The 24440-nt window shown below is 47.7% G+C and overlaps 1 protein-coding gene and 1 long non-coding RNA gene across 7 annotated transcripts in view; one reads left to right on the top strand and one right to left on the bottom strand.

The window, feature by feature from the left end:
- Window positions 1–728: 728 nt before the first annotated feature.
- On the bottom strand, window positions 729–2835 carry LOC122433484. Of its 2 annotated transcripts, none has more exons than XR_006267110.1 (2): window positions 2235–2835; window positions 729–1270 (listed from the first exon to the last, which is right to left on the bottom strand). It is a non-coding gene; the product is annotated as an uncharacterized LOC122433484 (long non-coding RNA). The 2 variants fall into 2 exon arrangements; XR_006267109.1 differs by having other exon boundaries at window positions 2404–2835.
- Window positions 2836–2895: 60 nt separating this feature from the next.
- SNX29 (sorting nexin 29) overlaps window positions 2896–24440 on the top strand; it is a 579583-nt gene continuing 558038 nt past the window's right edge. For all 5 annotated transcript variants that reach the window (XR_006267027.1, XM_043455630.1, XM_043455632.1 and 2 more), the window contains exon 1: window positions 2896–3002. Coding sequence is in view for 4 of the 5 variants with exons in the window: in XM_043455630.1 (XP_043311565.1) it covers window positions 2996–3002 (7 nt within the window). In the remaining variant the exon portion in view is untranslated. The remainder of the gene's footprint in view (window positions 3003–24440) is intronic.

The raw sequence follows: 24440 nt of genomic DNA, 5'->3' as shown, positions 1-24440 counted from the left end.
TCCTGACTCTGTTACTAGGAAGTTATAGACACTGAGTGACTGAGAAAGTTAACCATTCCCTGTTTCAGTTTCCCCATCTGTAAAATGGGGATAATAACAGTATCTATTTATAACATTGTTTTGAAGATTAAATGAAAATATACACACATGTACATTTATTATTTATTTTTTCCCATGATACGTTTCTGGTTCATGATAAGTATTTTGTGTTAGTTCCATTGCATCGTGGTTTTTATTAGTGCTTTGAGGTCTAGTTTCTCCGAGTGCAGGGGGACACTCCTTGTCTGTTATGTGGCCTGGGAATATTCCTCCTAGCTTCTCACAGCCCTTCTTCCTTCTCTCCTTACTGCTCCATTCCCCTCAATGAGTTTAGATTTTTCCAAAAGTCCAGAAGTGCTATTGACCTTAGGCTTTTGATTCTTGGTTCTCCAGTACCGGGCTAAGTCTCAGGAGGAAGGAATTACCGTACTTAAAGGGAGTAGCTGGTGGTGGAGGATGTGAAGTACACGCTACAAGTTCAATAACATATCCCATTTCAAGTGCCAAGAAGACAAGGTACAGGGCACTGTAAGAAGGTGTATCACTTCCTGACAACTCCATGAATCAGGTATGTGATGTCTCAGCAAAGTTACAGAGGCAGACAGACCTAACCTAGACTTTCTGGGGGGGAAGAGAAGGGATTCAGACACATTGATGCTTTAGCTAGAATAACAAATTAGCAACAACTGTAAAGTACAATTTTGAACATGGTAAAAAAACCACCTTAACAAGAAAAGAATTTTCAAGAATTCCCCAACACAAGAATTTTCATTTCTACATTCTATCACAGTCCCTACACAACTGTATTTTGACACAACTGTAATCATAGCGTACAGACCATTTTGCATGCGGCTTTTTAAAATTACTGTATTATCTTTGGCCTTTCCTTGTGTTTCCATTACCTTTATAATTAGCATTTTTAAATACTGTGAGGTGGGCCATGATTTGTTTAGCTATTCTCTAACCTGGCTTTGGTGCTTTCCACTTTCTATTATAAACAGTGCTGCAGAGAGAGCATCCTTCTAAAGATCTCTCAACCTCTGCTGAGTCCACAAGGTAAATTCCCAGGGGCCAGAGATGACGTGTAGAGAAGCAAGGTAATAGCAGAAGACCACGGGGCTGTAGGTCACACACAGCTGGGCTGGCATTCTGGCTCCGTGTCCCCATGGGGCCTCAGTTCAGTGTTTTGTGGATCAAGTCTTGGGAGTGGATCAATCATTCTCAGGCAACACTGGGGAAAAAAAAAAAATCGAAGAGAATACATTACCTGCACAATTTTGTTAAATAGATTCTTAAATGTATGCATTTGTGTGCCGGGTTGTAGTGTAAAATGTTGTTTTACTCTGGGCGGACGGCTATAGTCCACTGGATCACAGAGACCCACAGGACGACTAAGCGATTAACACTTTCACTTTCTTTTTCTTGGGCCAAACAAGTTGGGAAAATGCTGCTTTCCCCTTTCTGAGCCCTCTTTCTCTTATCTGTAAAACAGGGCAGTAACAACTTTCCAAACACAGCCCAGCCAGGTTCCTGCCACTGACACTACCCTAGCCTCAGGCACTCACCCTTCTTGCTGAACAACTGCAGTGCCCCCCTAACCAGCAGCCCCTTCTTCCATCCTGACCCACCCACTACCATTCATTCTCAACCAGGAAGAGGAATCATCCTAAAACCTCCTTAAGATTGTGTCACTCCTCTGCTTCAGTTCAGTTCACTCACTCAGACCTGTCCGGCTCTGTGACCCCATGGGCTGCAGCACCCCAGGCCCCCGTGTCCATCACCAACTGGCGGAGCCTATTCAAATTCATGTCCATTGAGTTGGTGATGCCATCCAACCATCTCATCCTCTGTCGTCCCCTTCTCCTCCCACCTTCAATCTTTCCCAGCATCAGGGTCTTTCCCAATGAGTCAGTTCTTCGCATCAGGTGGGCAAAGTATTGGAGTTTCAGCTTCAACAGCAGTCCTTTCAATGAATATTCAGGACTGATTTCTTGTAAGATGGGCTGGTTGGATCTCCTTGCAGTCCAAGTCCTCTGCTTAAACTCCTGTAACGATTTCCCACTCCCTATTTCCCTTCCCTAGTGGCTCAGACCGTAAAGAATTCGCCTGCATTGCGGGAGAGCTGGGTTTGATCCCTGGGCTAGGACGATCCCCTGCAGAAGGGAACAGTTAGTTACCCACTCCAGTATTCTTACCTGGATAATCCCCATGGACAGAGGAGCCTGGCGTTAAAGTCCATGGGCGCCCAAAGAGTCAGACATGACTGAGTGGCTTTCACTTTCACCTCCTTACAGTGAGGCAGAAGAGCCCAACCCCTTCACCCACATCTTCCATCTCCTCTCTCAAAGCCCTTTTCTTGCTCACCCTTTGGCTCCAGGCAACCCCTCCAGGCAGGAGGTTCCTTCCGGAACACCCTTCCTGCCGATCTTCCCGGGCCGCCTTCCTCTTACCGTCCAGGACTCTAAAGTCATCTGCATAGAGAGCCCCTCCGGGACTTCCCGCCTCCCTTGTCCCCACGCTTTGGCCCATTCCTCTAAATTTCCCCGTTCCGCTCCTAGGGCTCTCTGGGACCGTGTTGTTTCATGTCTCGTGGCCACCTTCCCGCCCGGCTCCCCCACAGAGGTGTGAACTCAGGCTGGCGGGGAGGCGTCCCAGCCGGTCTCCACCGCACCCGGAGACTAGCGAACCACGAGGCGCCCCAGCCGGTGTGTCTACGACTGCCCGGTGCGCCCGGCGGACTCCGCACAGCAAAGCCGCGCCTCAGTCTGGCCTCCTCGCGCGGGTGCCCGTGTTTACCTTCCGGGTCGGGGGGCGGGGCGGCGGCGGCTGCGCTCCACTTCCGGGGCGGGGCGGCAGGCGGGGCGGGGCGCGCCGTCTCCCGGCCTGTCTGGAGCGCGGCAGCGGCAGTGGCGGCAGTGGCGGCGGCGCGGCAGGCACCGGCCCGGGGAGCAGCACCATGAGCGGTGAGTGGCGGCCTGGCCTCTGTCACCCGCCCCGGCCGCTCCGGCTCCCGCCGCTCCAGCTACACACTCCAGCCCCCAAGTCCCTGCGTCCCGCTTGCTCGCGGACCCCGTCCCGTCGCTCCCAGTTTCCGGACCTCTGTACGCCCAGGTCCTGGCCCCTGGTCACCTGCACTTTTCTGGAGTGCCGGGTCCAGGCACTCCTAGTCCCTTGACTCCTGTCCATCACTTACACAGCCTGCTGCTGGACACCTGTGCCCCGGATCCCTCAGTCCCTCCCCATCCTCCGACCCCCTTGTGCAGTTACCAGACCCCCGGTTCTCAGACATCCTGTGTCTCAGTCCCTCCTAACTCCTCGACCCTCTGAGTCTCAGTTGCACTCCTGGGTCCCCCTGCTCCCCAGCCACTCCCGAGGCCTCTGTGCCCAGCCACTCCGGTCTCCGCAGGGGCAAAGAGTGTTGCTGACCATTCTCTTGCTGGTCATTCTTAGTTTGCTGACCCCTGTGCCCCGCGTTCCCCCAGCTCTCGGCTCCCAGAGGACTCTGAGTCCTCCAGCCTCTTTGTCTTCCCCGATCCTGCGGTTCCCCCCTCCCCTCTCCCCCCCAGTTCTTTGCTGTTCCAGTCCCCAGTTGTTCCCAGTTTCTCATTTTCCCTCTCTGACCCTTGCTTCTTGCATTTTGGTTATTTGTTCATTCTTCAGCTCCTTCCATTTCTTACCCTGCTCATTTGAGGTCTCACTAGACCTGCCCTGCAGCCTGCTGTCCAATATTGAGCCCATCTGGGGGTCTCCGCCCTTCCCATCCGTTCCTCTCCCTTCCACTGGAGTGCTGGGTGGTTTTGGTGGGAGGCTGGGAGGGGTGTGTATACAGCCTGTCCTCAGCGTTTCTGAAGTTTAGTCCCTAGGCTTGGATGGGTGTTCTCAGCCGTTTCCACTCAGAGATCTGTTGTGTTTTGGTGCTAAGTCATCCCTGGGTGTAGCATGTGGAGACGGGAGTGACTCAGGGAAGCCTCCCAGCTCCCCTAACTGGGATTTGGATTTACTTAGGAGGACCCGCCTACCCTCCTTCTGCCTGTTTTCCCCTCACTGTGGAATTGCCTCTACAGAATCCTTGCAACCAGTGCTGCTGGCCCTGACCTTAGACCCAGGCTTTTCTGGAGGTTGGGGCAGGGCAAAGTGAAGGCCCCGTGTCTCTCTTCATTTTTAACTTTTAAGTTAACTCTGTGGATCATTTCCAACAATTTAGGTGCCTTTTGTTTTGCTATTCATGAGTAAAGTTTGTGAAATTGATGATGCTGTTGCGGGAACTGGGGAGGGACGTTTTCCTGGGAGGTAGTCCAGCTTCTGTTGTCAGATGATTTTTGGTCTACTTAAGTGTTTCTGGTCCTTGAACATTAGTGATACCACAACAAAGATGTGATGAGTTCATCCAGGAGGTAATGTAGCCTGGGATAAGTGCAGACCCTGAGGGCAGACAGCTTGGGTTCAAATCCCAGCTTTGCCACAGAAAGCCATGTGATTTAGAGCAAGGTGCTCAAACATTCTGAAGTCTCAGCAAAATGAGGATAAATAACAGCACCTGACTCTTAGGCTTGTTGCAGTGACTAAATAACATTACTCAGGTAAAGTGATTGGTACTGTGCTTCTCACATGGTAAGGAGCTTGGAGCTGCTATTATTGTCTCTGTAAGGACCCTGTGGGGTTCAGTTCGGGTTGTTTTCTGGCTTCCCTTCTGGGACAAGGGCTGGGGCTAAGTAGCTCTGGAAATCTCTTCCTTTTTATGTGAGCATGGTGTCTCCACCTTAGACTCTCAATCCTGTACCCTCCTCTCTGTTGCCTACATTGTGAGAGCCAGTGAAATTGACAAGCAAAGGGAAACTGACCAATGTAGCCTTCAAGGAGCAACTTAGTATCAAAACTGAAGAAATTTTAAAATTCAGTTGAAAAACCCCATTAGGTTTAAGGTTAAACAAATTATAGAAGGAAACTAACACATGGTTTTTTCAGGAAAAAGCATTAAGGATGAAAGTCTTCTTTTGGAAAGATTGTAACTGAGATAGAAAAAGTGGTTGCTGATGATTGGAAGGGAAAGTCCAAGGTGTTTTTCACCTATGGAATTAATTGGCACATAAAAAAATGTGGCATGGAACTGTTTCCTGTCTTTTTTTAATTTAAGAAAATTTCAAGGCAAAAAAAAAAAAAAAAGTGATGAGAATAGTCTAATGAACCGTTACCAACTCATGACCATTTCACCCATATACCTATCTACTTCCTGCCTTCTTCCCCAGTTTATCTTGAAGCAAGTCCCAGATACTGTATCATTTCATCTGTAAGTTTTTTTAAAATATGTATCTCTAAGCTATAGGGATCCTTTTTAAAAAACATAACTCAATTCCATTATCATATCTCTTGAGAAATAAGCAGTGATTCATTAATACCAGATATTCAGTTTTCAAATTTCCGTGATTGCCTTACAATTTTATTTTATAGTGTATTTTTTTGGGGGGGAGGTGGGGGCCAAGCTGCGCTACTTGCGGGAACTTAGATCCCCGACCAGGGATTGAACCCACCCCAGCAGTGAAAGTGCTGAGACCTAGCTACTGGACTACCAGGGAATTCCCTATAGTGTATTTTTAAATTCTCTCTTATTTAAATGTTTAAATAAAGTTTAAACAATGCAGATTGGTTTGTCTTTTACTTCTTTTTAGATCTCTCTCTCTTTGTTTCTTTAAATTTTTGCCATATTCACAGAATTGTGCAAACATCACCATAATAAATTTTAGGACATTTTCATTACTCCAAAAAGAAACTTCATACTCATTAACAGCTGTTCTTCATTTTCCATTTCCTCAGCCCCAGGCAACCTCTGATCTACTTTTTCTCTCAATGGATTTGCCTATTCTGGATATTTTGTGTAAATCAAAATCATACAGTAGGTGGCCTTTTGTGTCTGACTCTTTTCACTAAGTTTCATGTTTTGAAGCTTCATCATGTTGTAGCATGTATCTGTACTTCATTCCTTTTAGTGACTAAATAATATTCTGTTGTGTGGATATTCCATATTTTGTTTGTCCATTCATCATTTTATGGACATTGACTTGTTTCCACTTTTGGGGTATTATGAATAATGCGGCTGTGAATATTTACATATAAGTTTTTGTGTGGATAGTATGTTTTCATGTCTCTTGGGTAGATATCTAAGAATATAATTGCTGAGTGCATTTTTAAAAGTAATTAGTTAATTGAGCTGGGTCTTTGTTGCTTTGTGTGGGCTTTTTCTCTAGTTGCGGCTAGTGGGGGTTACTCTTTGTTGCAGTGTGCAGGCTTCTCATTTTGGTAGCTTGTTGCAGAGCACAGACTCTAGGCACGTGGGCTCAGTAGTTCTGGCTCACAGGCTTAATTGTTCCAAGGCATGTGGAATCTTCCTGAACCAGAGATCAAGCCCATGTCCCCTGCATTGGCAGGCAGATTCTTATCCACTGAGGTACTGGGGAAGTCTTGCTGAGTGCATTTGAAGAACTGTCAGACTATTTTCCAAAGTAGCTGCACCATTTTCCATTCATCCAGCACTGTAAGAAGTTTCTGGTTTCTTCATGTCCTCACCAGTGCTCTTTTTGAAAATAGCCATTCTAGTGAGTGTGAAGTGATATCTCTTTGTGGTTTTGATTTGCATTTCCCTGATGAGATCCAACCAGTCAATCCTAAAGGAAATCAGTCCTGAATATTCATTGGGAGGACTGATGCTGAGGCGCCAATACTTTGGCCACCTGATGCCAAGAACCAACTCATTAGAAAAGACCCTGATGCTGGGAAAGATTGAAGGCAGGAGGAGAAGGGGCGATAGAGGGTGAGATGGTTGGATGGCATCACTGATGCGATGGACGTGAGTTTGAGTAGGCTCCGGGAGTTGGTGATGGACAGGGAAGTCTGGCATGCTGCAGTCCATGGGGTCGCAAAGAGTTGGACACAACTGAGCAACTGAGCTGACTGATGAGTATGGATACTGAGCATCTTTTCATGTCCTCGTTGGCCATTTGCGTATTTTCTCTGGAGAAATGTCTGTTCAGATCCATTTTTCTTTTTTTAAACTGGGTTTTTCTTTATTGCTGAGCTGTAAGAATTCTGTATAATTTCTGGCTACAAGTCCCTTATATCTTTACAATTTTTTTTTTCTCCTGTCTGTAGGTTGTTTTTTCACATTCTTGATGGTATCCTTTGAAGCACAAAGTCTGTTTTTAAACTATGGATTCCTCTTTCATCTCTCTCTCTCTTTTTGCCCCCCCTGACATTTTTATTGAAGGAAACACTTTGGTGGGATTTTGCTGATGGCATCCTTTTGGTGTGGTTCATTGACATGTTTCTTAGTCTCTCACATAGCCTGTAAATTGGCAATTAGAGTTTGCTGTGTTTTTGTAGTTGAAAGTGTTCCAGTAGAGGCAGAGGTCAGATGGCTACAAGGCCCAATACATTAAGTGCAAATAACCAGGAAGTGGAATCGTTAGGTAATGCACGCACAAGATAAATGGGCATCATGGGGCCAAAAACAACTAAGATGACCACTGATAGGGGAGTGGACACGTGTGTGTGGTATGGTCACATGGTGGGAAACCTCAAAGATGTTAAAGGAATAAAACAGATTTATACACATTAGCATGACTATATCTTAACGCTGCTGCTAAGTCGCTTCAGTCGTGTCCGACTCTGTGCGGCCCCATAGACGGCAGCCCACTAGGCTCCCCCGTCCCTGGGATTCTCCAGGCAAGAACACTGGAGTGGGTTGCCATTTCCTTCTCCAATGCATGAAAGTGAAAAGTGAAAGTGAAGTCGCTCAGTCATGTCTGACTCTTAGCGACCCCACGGACTGCAGCCCATCAGGCTCCTCCGTCCATGGGATTTTCCAGGCAAGAGTACTGGAGTGGGGTGCCATTGCCTTCTCCAATATCTTAACTCTAGTGTTCTCTGAAAAGAAGCAGGGTGCAGAATTATACCTAAGGTATGTGCCTTGATGTACATTGAGATGTGCTCGTAAAGCAGTGTGTATGGATTCGTGTATGTGTGTAGAAGGACACAGGTTGCCAGGATGATGGCTACCTGCCAGATGTGGGTGGTTGTCTCAGCACAATAGTGTCATGATTTGCTTGTTTCTCGTTAAAGAATCTGGTAGGTAGGAATACTTGATCACCAGCCTCTATCAGCTAAGGCATTCTGATTTTCAGATAATGCTTTTGCTGTCACTGGGAAAAGTAGAACTTGTAGGGGCAGAAAGTCATTATTCTGGTTCTCAGGCACTGTTTTTGGTAAGACTTTATGTTTGAAGCTCCTTGGGACTCATTTCAATCAGTAATTATTCTGTCATGAATCCTTCTTACATTAGAAAGACCCTGAAATCCTGGCTTCAAGGTCTGGGGAAAGCCAGACCCAGAGAGGTCAAATAATGAGTGAAACAGACACTCTCTAAGGGGCTGAAATACCAGAGTTTGGGGGCTTAGTGGGTAGTTTACTGCTGTGTCTTGCCTGATGTTTAGGTACATTCTGGCAGCTTTTTCTAATTTTCCTGGAATGTTGAAGGTCATGATTTTCTCTCTGGCATTGACTACCTCATCTCCAGCAGTGGCTTGTATTTGGAATAAAGGATTGGCTGATGGCAGGGTTGGGGGAAGATAAATTAGGAGTTTAGGATTAACAGCTAGATACTACTATATATAAAATAATTAACAATAAGGACCTACTGTATAGCACAGGGAACTATATTCAGTATCTTTTAATCAACTGTAAGGAGCCTATAATAGAAAAGAATATGAAAAAGAGCATGTGTGTGTGTGTGTGTGTATATATATATAATATATATATAATATATGGGTTTCCCTGGTGGCTCAGATGGTTATATATATTGTATATCTGAATCACTTTGTTATATACCTGAAACTAACAGAACATTGTAAATTGCCTATACTTCAATTAAAAAAAGTGGTTTAAAAAAAAATAATGAGCTGAAATGAGTGAATGGAAAAGAGAACAGCTGTGATTTTCATTCAAGGCAGAAAAGGTGATGATATCACACGCGTAGCTCCCCCCATCCCCAAATGAAAGCCCTGGGCTGATCTGTTACAGCAGATTGTGAGAAGAAAGTGTCCTGCTGTCAGCAGACATTTGACTGCCTCCCTTGTAAGCAAGTGGCAATGGGCTCAGTTCCATGGATCTCCACTCCCACTTCCCTGTCGCATAGCTGTGCCTGGGTGACCAACAGGAAGTCAAAAGCTCAGAGGGCTTGAATTTTGAAACTGGATTCTCTGAATTCTGGCAACGTGACATTTGTTGTTGTTGTTGTTCCATCGCTAAGTCGTGTCCGACTCTTTGCAACCCTACGGACTGCAGCATGCCAGGCTTCTTTGTCCTTTGCATCTCTGGGAGTTTGCTCAGATTCATGTTCACTGAGTCGGTGATGCCATCCAGCTATCTCATCCTCTGCTACCCTTTCGCCTTCTGTCTTTGCCAGCATCAGGAGTTTTCCAGTGAGTTGGCTCTTCACATCAGGTGGCCAAAGTATTGTAGCTTCAGCTTTAGCGTCAGTCCTTCTAGTGAATATTCAGTGTTGATTTCCTTGAGGATTGACTGGTTGGGTCTCCTTGCAGTCCAAGGGACTCTCAGGAGTCTTCTCCAACACCACAAAATCCCAGATAAAGCAGCTCCCATCCTGCCTGCATATCAGCTGTGAGTTTTCAGTGGGTGATATCACCCCCTGTGGAGGTGAAACATCTGCTCTTGTGTCTAAGGCACAGATCTGTGTGACGTACAGATTATCTGTGGTATTGAGATTTCATGGCGGGAGTGATGAAGAAAAAAGTGTCTAGGAAGGATCCTAGGAGGGAAGGAGAAAAAGCTTGAGAAACACTGACATAGGCTAAAGGAATTTTAGCACTATCACATAAATTCGCATTTTGCTTTTACCCTTAACATTGCTGAATAAAACTTTATCACATTACTATGTGGTCTTCATATCGATTGCTTTTTTGGACTTCACAATCCATCAGTAATCCATCATTAGGCATGTGACATAATTTTTAACCCACTGACTTGTGGAACGTTATCCACCCCCTCTATCTTTTCTTTTCCCGTTTTCTGGCTGCGTTGGGTCTTCTTTGCGGCGCACAGGCGTCACCAACTGCAGTGTGCGGGCTTCTCTGGCTGTGCCGCGCGGGCTCAGCTGTTCCATGGCATGTGGGGTCTTGATTCCCTGACTAGGGATTGAACCGTATCCCCTGCATTGGAAGGCAAATTCTTTACCACTGGACCACCAAGAAAGTCCCTTTTTCTTTTTCCCTCTAAGTAATGATGCAGTGAACATTTTTGTTCAAGGTAGTCTTCTTTTCTTTCAATGATGGCTTCAGGATAAGTTGCCTGAAATAGCTTTAACGTGAAAGTATTGATGATTCTTGATTTCCGTTTCTGCCAAAGTCTTGTTTAAAGTGCTACCAGTGAGAGTGAGGTGCTAGTCGCAGCAGAGTCCGGCCGGAAATTCAGGGTTCAGCATTCAGCAGCCTTTTATCGGGTGACAGTTTGGCGCATCTTCCGTCACGTGGCAAAAGGCTGTACTATCAGTGTTTGTTGAAGGGACTCGAATGAATGTACCCAAAGTTAGAGTAATGCATGTGTTAACCAGGACTCTTTAATTGCATGTGGTGGAAGCTGATTCCGGACACTGGGAATGTATTTGTTTTTAACTGGACATAATTCTGTGTATTTAATTATTTGTGGCTGTACCGGGTCTTTGTTGCAGTGCTCGGGCTTTCTCTAGTTGTGACAAGCAGGGGCTACTCTAGTTGCGAGCACCGGCCCAGTAATCGCGGCTGGCGGGCTTCAGTAGTTGTGGCACATGAGCTTAGTTGCCCTGTGGCATGTGGAGTCTTCCTGGATCTGGGATCGAACCCCTGTCCTCTGCACTGGCAGGCGGATTCTTAACCACTGGACCGCCAAGGGAGTCCTCAATGGGAGTTTAAAGCATCTTGTGCTGGGAAGGTCTAGCGTAGGCATCTTCAGGCTCAGCTGGCGCTTAGAGAGTCATCAGGACTACCTTTCTGTCCAGCTGGCTACTACCTTCATCTCTGTTGGCTTCACGCTCAGGCAGCCTCCCCACCGTGGAGGCAAGAGGGCCACCAGCAGCTCTTGGGTCACATCCTACAATGTAGCAACACCCGAGCAGGGCAGGCCTTTCCCAATTGCTCCAGCAGAAATCCTGGGGCTCATTCAAAGCTGTCTGGCTTGTTGTGCAGCCATCCTGGAACCGACCCGTTACCGTGGCCCTAGCTGCCCAGGCCTGGGTCCTCTGCCCAGTCCAGAGCCCAAGGGTGGCATCCATCCCACCTGTCATCTGAAGAATGAGGGCTGAACTGAAGGGGGAGGGCTCTTGCAATTGGGAGCGGGGTGCTCAAGGAAGGCCTCACCGGAAGGTTCTGTTTCAGCAGAGACCCGAGGGAGGAGAGAGGCTCCTGAGCTGCTGGACGGGTCAGAATTCCTTTTGCAGAGTTGGGAAGGGGTGTGGGAGAAGCAGCTGAGGCCCCCAGGGGGAGGGAGGACCCTTCCCCTCCCTGACTTCAGCTTGTCCATCTGTCCATCTCAGAGCCTTCTGCTCCCTGCCCCGCCACCCTTCGCCTGCTTCCCACGATGGGGGGAAACTTGTCCTCAGCATGTCATTTCTCCTTACCTGTGTCGGAATATTTTGGAATCTGCAGTTTCCTCCTTCTCCTTAAAAAAATTAAGCAAAACTCCAAAATGACACCAAAGACTATTATGAAAACATAATAGACCAATATATTTACCTTTCTAGCGTATTAACTGTTTATATTTTTAGGCATTCACTTCTCTCTGTGCATTGCAGGCAAATTCTTTACCATCCGAGCCACCAGGGAAGGCCTGACTGTGTTCAGAGCACACGCATTTCACCCAACTGCATTGAATCTACACTTGAATTAGTGTTTCCACTTATTATAACATTTTCCCGTGTTCTTTCTCCTCACAGTTCTTTAAAATTGCATAACATTCCACTAAATTGATGTGCCGCAGTTACTTAACCTTTCTCCTAGTGCAGGAAAAGATAGTAAATTCAATTTTTAATGTTCTGGGACGGAGCTGGCAAACGTTTTCTGTAAAGGGCCAGATAGTAAATATTTTGTGCTTTGCGGGCCATCTGGTCTCCGTCCCAGCTACACATCGCTGTTGTACAAAAGCAGCATAGGCGATACGTAAGTGAAAGGACGTGGCTGTGTTCCAATAAAACTTTATTTAGAAGAACTGCAGTGGCTTGGATTGGCTTAGGGGCTGTCGTTTGCTGACCCCTGTGCCAGAACACTGCTGGAAAATTCTGCGCCCCTGACCCTGGGTTTAGGCAGGGGTCATGTTGCAGTGGAAAGTGATGTGAGCTCACGCAGTCCTGCATTTAACTCCCTACTTGAAGAACCTGGGGAGGTTTTGAACTCTGACTCTTTATTGGTTTATGTTATTTTGTTTTTTGGCTTCATTGCTGCACTCGGGCTTTTTCTGGTCGTGGAGAGCGAGGCTGGTCTCGCATTGCGGTGCGCGAGCCTCTCATTGCGGGGGCTTCTCTTGTGAGCTCAGGCTCCAGGCACAGGGGCTTCAGTCGCTGCGACCTGCAGGCTCTAAGGCGCGCAGGCTTCAGTGGTTGAGGCACAGCGGCCCGTCCGTTGTGGCCTGTGGGCTCACTAGTTGCATCATGAGGGCCCTGGCGCACATGCTCAGTAGCTGTGGCCCACGGGCTCCGTTGCTCCAAGGCATGTGGGATCTTCCCGGACCTTTCTTATCTACTGTGCCACCAGGGAAGTCCATGAACTTCTCTGACTCTTAATTCCCACATCAGAAGATGGAAATGAAAGTGAGTGATGGGGGCTTGCTTCCCTGGTGGTCCAGTGATTAAGAATCCAACTTGCAATGCAGGGGATGTGGGTTCTCTCTCAGGTCAGGGAAGTGAGATCCCATATTCCGCAGAGCAACTAAGCCTGTGTTAGTTGGGATCTGCTGGGGTCCTGCATGCTGAAACTAAGATGCCACGTAGCCAAGTAAATAAATAAATATTAAAAAAAAAAAAGAGTTAGCGATGAATGTGAGTGTTGTTACTTTCCTCATAGCCCGCGCTGCACCCCACCCCCTTCCACCCCCTCCACCCTTTTCCTCCTTAGTTTAGGTTCCCAGGGGTCACGAAGGTGCTTTGACATTCTTGTAGCTTTTGGTGTTTCCTATACCTTGCTTTCTGGGACTCTGAACCACTCCTCATTACCAGTAGTTCATTCCTGTTTCCCTGAAGCTTTACCTGCAGTGGGGAATTCCATTTTTTTTTTCAAATAGATTGAAATATAATTGATTTATGATGTTCTAGTTTCAGATGTATACCAAAATGATTCAGTTATATGTGTATTCTTTTTTACATAATAGGTCATAAGATATTGAATATAGTTCCCCATGCTATATAGTAGGACCTTGTTGTTTATCTACTTTATATATAGTAGTGTGTATCTGTTAATCCCAAACTCCTAATTTATCCCCCCCTCAAACTACTGCACAACTGCACTCATCTCACATGCTGGCAAAGTAATGCTCAAAATTCTCCAAGTCAGGCTCCAACAGTACGTGAACCAAGAACTTCCAGATGTTCAAATTGGATTTAGAAAAGGCAGAGGAACCAGAGATCAAATTGCCAACATCTGTTGGGTCATAGAAAAAGCAAGAGAGTTCCAGAAAAACATGTACTTCTGCTTTATTGACTACACCAAAGCCTTTGACTGTGTGGATCACAACAAACTGTGGAAAATTCTTTAAGAGATGGGAATACCAGACCGCCTTACCTGCCTCCTGAGAAATCTGTATGCAGGTCAAGAAGCAACAGTTAGAACCGGACATGGAACAATGGACTGATTCCAAATTGGGAAAGGAGCATGTCAAGGCTGTATATTGTCACCCTGCTTATTTAACTTCTATGCAGAGTACATTGTGTGAAATGCCAGGCTGGATGAAGCACAAGCTGGAATAAGTTGCTGGGAGAAATATCAATAACCTCAGATATGCAGATGACACCACCCTTATGGCAGAAAGTGAAGAAGAACTGAAGAGCCTCTTGATGAAAGTGAAAGAGGAGAATGAAAAAGCTGGCTTAAAACTCAACATTCAAAAAACGAAGATCATGGCATCCAGTCCCATCACTTCATGGCAAATAGATGGGGAAACAATGGACATGGTGACAGACTTTATTTTCTTGGGCTCCAAAATCACTGCAGATGGTGACTGCAGCCGTGAAATTAAAAGACACTTGCTTCCTGGAAGAAAAGTTACGACCAACCTAGACAGCATATTAAAAAGCAGAGACATTAGTTTGCTGACAAAGGTCCATCTAGTCAAAGCTATGGTTTTTCCAGTAGTCATGTACTAGAAAATATACATGTGAGAGTTGGACCAGACTGCCTTGCCTGCCTCCTGAGAAATCTGTATGCAGGTCAAGAAGCAACAGTTCTTGACCTGCATACAAGTAAATGTACATGTGAGATGTGAGAGTTGGACCATAAAGAAAGCTGAGTACTGAAGAATTGATGCTTTTGAACTGTGGTGTTGGAGAAGGCTCTTTAGAGTCCCTTGAACTGCATCGAGATCAAACCAGTCAATCCTAAAAGAAATCAATCGTGAATATTCATTGGAAGAACTGATGTCGAAGCTGAAATGCCAATACTTTGGCTACCTGATGCGAAGAACTGACTCATTGGAAAAGTCCCTGATGCTGGGAAAGATTGAAGGCAGGAGGAGAAGGGGGTGACAGAGGGTGAGATGGTTGGATGGCATCACTGACTTGATGGACATGAGTTTGAGCAAGCTCCAGGAGTTGGTGATGGACAGGGAGGCCTGGCGTGCTGCAGTCCATGGGGTCACAAGGAGTCAGACACGACTGAGCGACTGAACGGAATTGAACCAAACCCCCTGCCTTTCCCCTTTGGTAGACCTATGTTTGTTTTCTGTCTGTGAGTCTGTTTCTGTTTTGTAATTAAGTTCATTTGCATCATTTTTGAAGATTCCAGATATAAGTGGTACCATAGGATATTTGTCTTTCTCTATCTTGACCTCACTTAGTATGATAATCTCTGGGTCTATCCATATTGCTGCAAATGCCAATATTTCATTCTTCTTTATGGTTGAGTAGTATTCCATGGTATATATGTACCACATCTTCTTTTTCAAATTAATTTGGCTGCGACGGATGTTTGCAGCTCACGGAATCGTCAGTCTTTGTTGCAGCATGTTGGATCTTTAGTTGTGGCATGTGGGATCTAGTTCCTTGACCAGGGATTGATCCCCTGCCTCCTGCATTGAGAGTGCAGAGTCTTGGCCACTGGACCACCAGGGAAGTCAGTACTAAATCTTTATCCATTCATCTATCAATGGACATTTATGCTTCTTGCATATCCTGGCTGTTGTAAATAGTGCCTTTGTGAACATAGAGGTGCAGTTATCTTTTTGAATTAGAGTTTTCCCCAGATATATGCCTAGGAGTAGGATTGATGCACTCTCTGTATATAATAGTTTCCATCTGCTAATCCCACAGGCCCAGTCCTTCCCTCGCCCACTCGCACCCCCTTGGCAACCACGTGTCTGTTCTCTGTGTCTGTGAATCTGTTCCTGTTTTGTAGATATAGTTAAATAGATATTTTTGTCTGGGTCTTCGTTGCTTTGCGTGGGCTTTCTCCAGTTGTGGCAAGCAGGGGCTGCTCTGCAGGCTGCTCATTGTGGTGGCTTCTCTTGTGGAGCACAAGCTTTAGGCACACGGACTCAGTAGTTGTGGCTCGCAGGCTTTGGATCACGGGCTCAGTAGTTGTGGCTCATGGGCTTTAATTGCTGCATGGCATGTGGAATCTTCCTGGACCAGGGATCAAACCTGTGTACCCTGCATTGGCAGGTGAATCTCATCTACTGCACCAGCAGGGAAGTCCTTTGCCAGATTTTAGATTCCACATAATTGATATCATATGGTATTTCTCTTTCTGACTTACTTCACTTAGTGTGGTAATCTCTAATTCCATCCATGTTGCTGCAGATGGCATTATTTCATTCTTTTTTTATGACTGAGTAGTATTCCATTGTATATATGCACCACATCTTTACCCATTCATCTGTGGATGGAGATTTAGGTTGTTTCCATGTGTTGGCAGTTGTTAATAGTTCACCCTATGTGAACATAGGGGTGCACGTATCTTTTGGAATTACAGTTTTGTCCAGGTATATGCCCAGGAGTAGGATTGTTGGATCATATGATATTTCTATTTTGAGTTTTCTGAGGAACCTCCACACTGTACCAATTTACATTCCCATCAACAGTGTAGGAGGATTCCCTTTTCTCCACACCCTCTCTGGCATCTGTTACTTGTCGACTTTCTGATGATGGCCATTCTGATCATTGTGTTTCCCTGGAGCTTCCCTTGTGGTTCAGCTGGTAAAGAATCCGCCTGCAATGCAGGAGACCTGGGTTCAATCCCTGGGTTGGGAAGATCCCCCGAAGAAGGGAAAGGCTACCCACTCCAGTGTTCTGGCCTGGAGAATTCCATGGACTGTATAGTCCATGGGGTCGCAGAGAATTGGACACGACTGAGTGACTTTCACTTCACTTGCCAGCAAGTGGGGAATTTCATTGTAAACGTTTCTTGGTGAATTTAGTAGGTGTACAGTGGTAACACGTGGTGGCTGACGTGGAAAACTTAGAGTCTGCATTTCTCCGACCACGAGGGAAGATACACTTTCTCTTCATGGTGTTTGCAGCTGCATTTTTCCTATGGCAAAGATTGGCCAACTGGGCTGACAGCCTGTTTTGTAAATAAAGCTTTATTGGAACCCAGCCACACCTGTTCTAGCTGTTGCCTCTGGCTGCTTTTGCCCTCTGATGGCAGAATTAAGTAGCTTTAACAGGGACCGTCTGGCTTGAAAAGCCAAAAATATTTACCATTTTGCTCTCTATAGAAAATATGTGCCGACCTCTGCTCTAGAGCAAATTCTTTGCCTGTTTGTGAGTCCACTGTTGACCCAGTCTTTGTTTTCAGGCATCACAAGTCCACTTGGACGGCCTGAGCCCATCTGCCTCCCAGCACAGCCTGCCTCTTTCCATTGTGTGGTGGCGGACAGCCTGTCCTTTTGTTCGCGTCCACCTGCGCCGCTTTACCCAACAACACTGGGAATCGGCGCCCCGACTTTGGGGGTGAATGACTCTCCGTTTTATCTGATCGTTGCTGATGCAGCCAGAGCTGGGGCTTCACTCATTCACTGCGCCTTGCACACTCGAGGCTGCTGCTGTGTCCTGGCCGTTCGGGTCGTCTCCCTTCCTTCTTTCCTTGCTTCCCTCCTCTTTCCCTCCCTTTCTTTCTGTTTCTGTCTCTCTGTCTTTCTCCCTTCCCCCCTCCCTCCCTCCATTCCTTCCTTCTTCCTTCCTTTTTCTCCTTCTGTCTTTTGCCACGCTGCACGTGGGGTCTTAGTTCCCTGTCCAGGGATCAGACCCGTGCCCCCTGAAGTGGAAGCTCAGGGTCTTAACCACTGGACCACCAGGGAAGTCCCGAGACCTCTCCATTTAAAGCAGCCACTTGGGGGACCAGAGAACTGAGCCCCAGTCTTTTAAAAATGATTTCTGTATTTATTGGCTTTGCTGGGTCTTGGCTGCTGCGTGGGCTTTTCTCTAGCGGCGAGCGGGGGCTCCTCTCCACTTGTGTGCACAGGCGTCTCTTTGTGGCGGCTTCTCTTTTTGCAGAGCGTGGGCTCAGGGGCGCTTGGACGTCAGTAGTTACAGCTCCTGGGCTCTAGAGCACAGGCTCAACAGTTGTGGTGCTCGGGCTTAGTGCTCTGAGGAATGTGGGCTCTTCCCGGATCAGGAACTGAACCTGTGGCTCCTGCATTGGCGGGCAGATTCTTTACCACTGAGCCACCTGGGAAGCCTACTCCTCTGCAGGGATCCCTTGTATTAAGTAAACCTCCTTGAATTCTCCTCACTTGAGAGTGCCGGGCACTTCCTGTTAGGAGCCTGACTGATACATCTGACAGACACTGCCTCCCCTCAGTGTAATCAGAGCCTTGAAAGAGGAGTGAGCTTGGCGTTTCCACCCTGTGTTTCCGTGGGGGGCTGGGCGCTGTCTGGAGTCCTGTCCCACCCCTAGGGGACGCCTGATGTGGTGGCTCCTTTGGCTTCGAATGGGCTTTGTCTACTGTCCTTCCCACAAAGTATTTTCTTATTGAGGTGAAATTCAGATACCCTAATGTCAGGGAAGCTTTTCTTTGGACTTTCCTGGTGGCTCGGTTGGTACAGAATCTGCCTGTAATGCAGGAGGCCTGGGTGGGGAAGATCCCCTGGAGAAGGGAACAGCACCCCACTCCGGTATTCTTGCCTGGGAGATCCCGTGGGCAGAAGAGCCTGGCGGGCTACAGTCCATGGGGGTCACAAAGAGTCAGATACTAGTGACTTAACTGCCACCACAGTGTGAAACCCTGAATGCTTTTAATACAATTAAAACAACAAGCAGTTGTGAAATTAGAAATTTAAGCATTATAAAAATAGTTAACCAGTTAACAATTTTGAACTGTTTAAAAACAAACAGTTCGGGGGCAATTTAGCACATGGGAAATGTCATGCACTCACCACGTCCGTCTAGTTCCTAAACACCTTCCTCACCCCCAGAGGACACCCTGTACCCATTAAGCAGTTGTGTTCTCTCAGTGTGGATTTTCCTCTTCTAGCCTTTCCTGTTTTTTAAAATTATTTATTTGTTTGTTTTTGGCTGCGCTGGGTCTTAGTTGCTGCATGTGGCCTTTTCTCTCGTTGTGGAGCATGGGCTCCAGGGTGCACGGGCTTCACTCGTTGTGGTGCTTGGATTTTCAGAGACATGTGGTGTCTTTCTGGACCAGGGATCAAACCCACGTCCCCTGTATGGGCAAGTGAATCCCTAACAAGTGGATCACCAAAGAAGTTGTCTTCCTATTTTTTTTTAAAACACAGCTCAAGTTCCCGCCTTCCCTGGTAGCTCAGTTGGTAACGAATCTGCCTGCAGTCCAGGAGACCACTTGCAATGCAGGAGACCTGAGTTCGATCACTGCATTGGGAAATTCCCTGGAGAAAGAAATAGCAACCCACTGTAATATTCTTGCCTGGGAAATCCCATGGACAGAGGAACCTGGTGAGCTACAGCCCATGGGGTTGCAAAGAGTTGGACACGACTTAAGTGACTTAAGCCACCACCAAAATCCTTCCCCTGGCCCCCAGCAGGCCAGCAGTGTGGCGTGGAAGGTCAGCAGACCAGGGTCTCAGCAGTGCTTTGCTCCCTGACCCCTGGCCCCCAGAGAACCCTGCCATCTTCTTTTCTTATACCTTGTACCCGCTGAGTGCATTGCCAAGGCTGACGTTGTTGTTGTTGAGTCCCTAAGTCGTGTCTGACTCTTTGCGAACCCATGGATCATAGGCCACCAGGCTCCTCTGTCCATGGGATTCTCCAGGCAAGAATACTGGCGAGGGTGGCCGTTTCCTTCTCCAGGGGATCTCCCCGACCCAGGGATCGAACCCACAGATTCTTTACTGCTGAGCCACTGGGGAAGCCCAAGGGTGGGCCTTAGACCAGAGAAATGACTTTCCCTCTGCTACTGCGTAGAGAGGTGAGGAAGCACTGCTGTGGCAGTGTCTCTGCAGCCTTGGCCAAGTGGCTGGACTCCTCTGTGGACAGGAGCCATGTTTGCCTTGACCTCCTGGATTTTGACAGGGACGGGAGAAGGAATATACACCTTGGGGGCATCTTGCTGGTTTTCCCCTCCCCAGATGCCAGAGATGCGTTTTCACCTCCGTACTCCGCTGGGCCACAGCCACAGAGGCCTGGATTGGATTGCTTTGCCCGTGGTCCAGGTGAAAGTACTTCTTAGAACCAGAGGTCTTAGGCCTCTGGGATATAGGGCTGCCCACAACGACAGCAACCATAGTCAACATGTATAAAGTGCTTGGTGTATACCAGGTACTGTTCTAGGTGCGTGATACCTCTTCACTCATTTACTAATCGTGGGAGGTGCAGAGAAGTTAAGTAACTTGTCCGTGGTCACTCAGCTGGTGACCTTCGCTATTCTTAACCCCTGCTCTGCCTTCCTAGGAGGTCACTGAAGGCTGGAGGTTTGTGGGGAAAAATTAGTGTGGGATCTGAAGGCTTCTACCCATGAGAGACAACAGGGAGGCGGGTGAACTGGGTGACTGATTTTCATCGCAGATGATTTCTGAGTTAGAGCTCCAGGGGACCACTGCATTTCCCTGACACGTTTGGGGACCCCTGGGGGCATTCCCTGGGGCGCCTCTCACGTTCTGCTTTCATTTTGATGGTGCTTTCACAAGAAATTGGGCTTCCCTGGTGGCTCAGACGGTAAAGAATCTACCTGCAATGCCGGAGACCAGGTTTGATCCCTGGGCCGGGAAGAACCCCTGAAGAAGGGAATGGCAACCCACTCTAGTATTCTTGCCTGGAGAATTCTATGGACAAAGGAGCCTGGCGGGCTGCAGCCCATGGGGTCACAAAGAGTCGGTCACAACTGAGCAGCTAACACTTTCACTTCAACAAGAAATTAAAAAGAAGCCTGTTCTGTGAATCACTTTGCTGGTACACCTGAAACTCACACGGTATTGTAAATCAACTCTACTCCTTTTTTTTTTTTTTTTAAATTTAGAAAAGGAAGCCTGTTCTGGCTTATCTGACTGATAGTGTTGACTCAGGGCCATTGTTGCAGAAGGAAGGAAGCAGAACGGCTGGGATTTTATAGAGAAATCGCTCCTGAATTGGCACTGGGGCTGTCACTGCAGGTTTCTTACAGGTTGAGGGTGAGCAGGATTTAACAAATGGCCCAATCAGTGGACTTGAACTTGAATCCCTCCATGAGCAGTGGCCGTAAGTGAAGGTCTTTCCCTCTCAGCCTCAGTGCTCTGTTGAGTGGAGCCCACCTTTCCTGCTTCGTGAAGGATTAGATGTGTGTGCGTGCGTGTGTACCCAGCCACTCAGTCGTGTCGGACTCTGTGTGACCCTGTGGACTGTAGCACACCAGACTCCTCTGTCAGTGGGATTTCCCAGGCAAGAATACTGGAATAGGTTGCCTTTTCCTTCCAGGGCATCTTCCACCCCAGGGATCAAACCCTCATTTCCTGCATTGGCAGGTGGATTCTTTACCTCTGAGCCACCTGGGAAGCCCTGAAGGATTTGATGCTGGCCACTTCATGGGCTTTGCCCACCATGAGGCTCAGTAGGTGGCACCTGCTCCCGCTCCTCTTGCCCTGGGATACAGGCCCAAGAGGCCTGTGTTCTCCTCTTGGTCCCTGGAGAAGGTAGGAAAGAGCCCGGTAGCATTGTTCTGCCTCCCTGTCTCAGAGCAGAGGCCCCAGGTTTGCACACTGCAGAGCTTGGAGGGTATGATCTCATGCAGAAACCAGTGCCCCGAGAAGGGAAGTGACTGTCCCCGTCACGGGGCCAGCAAGCAGCCCGTCCGGAATGAGGGCTCTTGATGCCTCTGACTTCCCTCCAGCACTCCTTCCACGGCGCCTTGTGGCTCTGGGCCTCCTGGGCGCCTCCTGCCATCGGTGGATGTTGCCAAGGGCACCCGTGCTGCCCCTGCCCTGGGAGACGCGGGTCTCTTCATCCCATTCAGGGCTAGGATGGTCATGGGCACCCCTCCAGGGGTCAGGATCGTTTCCTTCAAGTGCACTTCTTGTCTGGGGAGGGTGCGTGGTGGGCTGTTTTTTTTTGGAGAGCAGGCTTTCTACCCACCGCAGAGAGGCTTTTCAGGGTGAGGCAGGAAAGGCTGCCGACTGCTCCAGGAAAGCAGTCGCAGATTCCGTAGGACAGCTCTGGGGTCCTCGCTAGGGGTAGGCACTCTGTCCTCACTCTTCCCGTGTGCGTCAGGAACCAGCAGCATCACGTGGGAGCTTGTGAGGTTAGAGCCCCAGGCCCCACCCAGCCCTTGAATTAGAACCTGCCTTTTAGCCAAGACCCCGGGAGATTTGAATTACGGTACTAACAATGATCAGTAATGAGTTGATGGAGATTTTTACTTTCTTTGTACATATTCTCTCCCCCACCCCCGATTTGTTGTTACTGTATTTCTTCACATGAATTACTTTATAAAAAAATCGTGGTAAAAAAGAAATCGTGGTGAACTGCATGTAACATAAAATTTGCCATTTTCACCATTTTTGGAATATTTGTTTATTTACTTTTGGCTCTGCTGGGGCTTCCTCGCTGTGTGGGGCTTTTTCTCTAGTTGTGATGAGCGGGATTTGCTCCCTAGTTGCGATGCGAAGGCTTCTCATTGTGGTAGCTTCTCTTGTTGCAGAGCACAGGTTTTAGGGTGCCTGGGCTTCAGTAATTGTGGTTCCCGGGCTTTAGGTCACAGGCTCGGTAGTTGTGGCACGTGGGCTTAGTTGCTCTGCGGCATGTGGGATCTTCTCAGATCAGGGATTAAACCCCCGTCTCCTGCATTGGCAGGTGGATACTTTACCACTGAGCCACCAGGGAAGCCCCTAATATTTATTTTTTTTTATTTTATTTGCCTGCTTTGGGTCTTGGTTGCAGCACACGCGATCTTTAGCTGTGGCATGATTAGTTATGCCTGGGGATCGAACCTGGGCCCCCTGCATTGGGAGCAGGGAGTCTTAGTCTGGACCACCAGGGAGGTCCCCATCTTAAGCATTTTTAAGTGTACAGTTTGGTGGCATTAAATACCTTCTGACTGTTGTGTGGCCGTCACCCCCGCCCATCCCCAGGCCTCTCTTCATCTTCTAAAAGTGTAGATGTGTAGCTATGAAACTCTAACCCCCATTCTCTTCCCTTGCCTCCCCTGACAACCACCATGATGCTTTCTTTCTTTATGATTTTGATTACTCGTAGTATCTCATGTAACTGGAATCATACAGTGTTTTCTCTCTTTGTGTCTGGTTTATTTCACTTAGCACGATGTTCTCCAAGGCTCGTTTGTGTTGCAGCATACTGCAGAGTTGCCTTGCCTTTGAAGGCTGAATAATACCCATTGTACGTGCGTGCCACATTTGGCGTCTGCATTCATCTGTTGATGTACACAGGAGTTGCTTCCACATTTTAGCTACTGTGAATAACGCTGCTATGAACATAAGCATGTAAATAGCTCTTCAAGACCGCGCTCTCAGTTCTTTCGAGCGTACACCCAGAAGTGCTGGGTTGTGTATGGTAATTCTAAAACACGAATTACTTTCGTGATCATAAAAAATAGCAAAAGCACTTCAGGGGGGATAACCTTGTCAAGTTTTCAGCTGGCATTGCCCAAGGGCAAGTAGAGTTGTTGGGTGCAGTACTTGGAAAAAGGAAGAAAGCAAAGCTGCCTTCCCCATTCTGGTGTTAGAGGGAGAAGAGCGGAAACTCGCCCACCAGCTGTGTGAGGAGCAGGGTGTGTTGATAGAGGTGTATGTGGGGGCCTCAGGCAGGTGGGGTTTCTAGCCATCCTGAAAGATGCTTCAAGATGGCCTCTGGTCTGGTGGGAAGGGTGCGTGGGCTGATCTCTCTCAAGACCTCTTCCAGAAAAAATTATAGTGGCAGTGTTTGGAAAAAGTCAATTTTATTACTTTGTGTCCATAGAGAGTCTACGGACTGGTTTAATCTCCAGGCCTGGGGTAAGGCAGGAGCCCATGCAATAGTCCTGACATAGCCCTTAAGGGGCATGGTCTCCAGTTAGGGTCACGGTTCCAACTACTAGTATTCAAATTAGAACAAAAACCTGGACCCGCTATTATGGTCCACGAGGCCTTTGTGACTGGCCCCTGCCTGCCTCTCTGATCTTTGCTTCCCTTTTTCTGCTTTCTGCTTAAGTCACTGGAGACTTCCTTCAGGTCCTGGAAGATGGAAGCCAGGCTGTTTTTGCCTCACTTCGCTGGCTGTTTGCTCCTCCTGGAACGCTGGTCTCCCGTAACTTTCCATGACTGCCCCTCCACGTTATAAAGGGCTCAGCGGGGATGTCGCCTGTGCAGAGAGGCCTTCCATGACTGCCCTGGCAGACGTGGCCCTCCAGCTGCCTCCCAGTCTCTTCACTTCATCTGGTTTTTCTTCCTAGGATGACTCTCTAACACCTTCTCCTCTGTTAGTTTACTTAGGAGTCACTTGTTTCTTCCTAATAGCATTTTCACTCCATGAGAAGGTGGCTATTTTATACCGCTTAACTCCTGTGTCCCCAGCACTTAGAACATTGCCTGGCACCCAGTAGAAGTTCAGCAAATATCGAGTGGGTCAGCGAGTGCTCTTGCTTGTCCTCTCTGAGCTTCTGTTTCCCCATCTGCGATTCAGGGATCCTGATCCTGGCTGGTAGGGTGGCCATGGAAATGACAGGGCGCAGTGCGTTCAGAGGACTCAGTTTGGTGCCTGGTGTGAAGGAAGTGCCCAGCA

The sequence above is a fragment of the Cervus canadensis genome, chromosome 32 (assembly GCF_019320065.1).
Source record: "Cervus canadensis isolate Bull #8, Minnesota chromosome 32, ASM1932006v1, whole genome shotgun sequence".
NCBI classification, from domain to species: domain Eukaryota; kingdom Metazoa; phylum Chordata; class Mammalia; order Artiodactyla; family Cervidae; genus Cervus; species Cervus canadensis.
The sequence above is the reverse complement of the archived record's forward strand: the minus strand, read 5'-3'. Positions and strand labels throughout refer to the sequence as shown.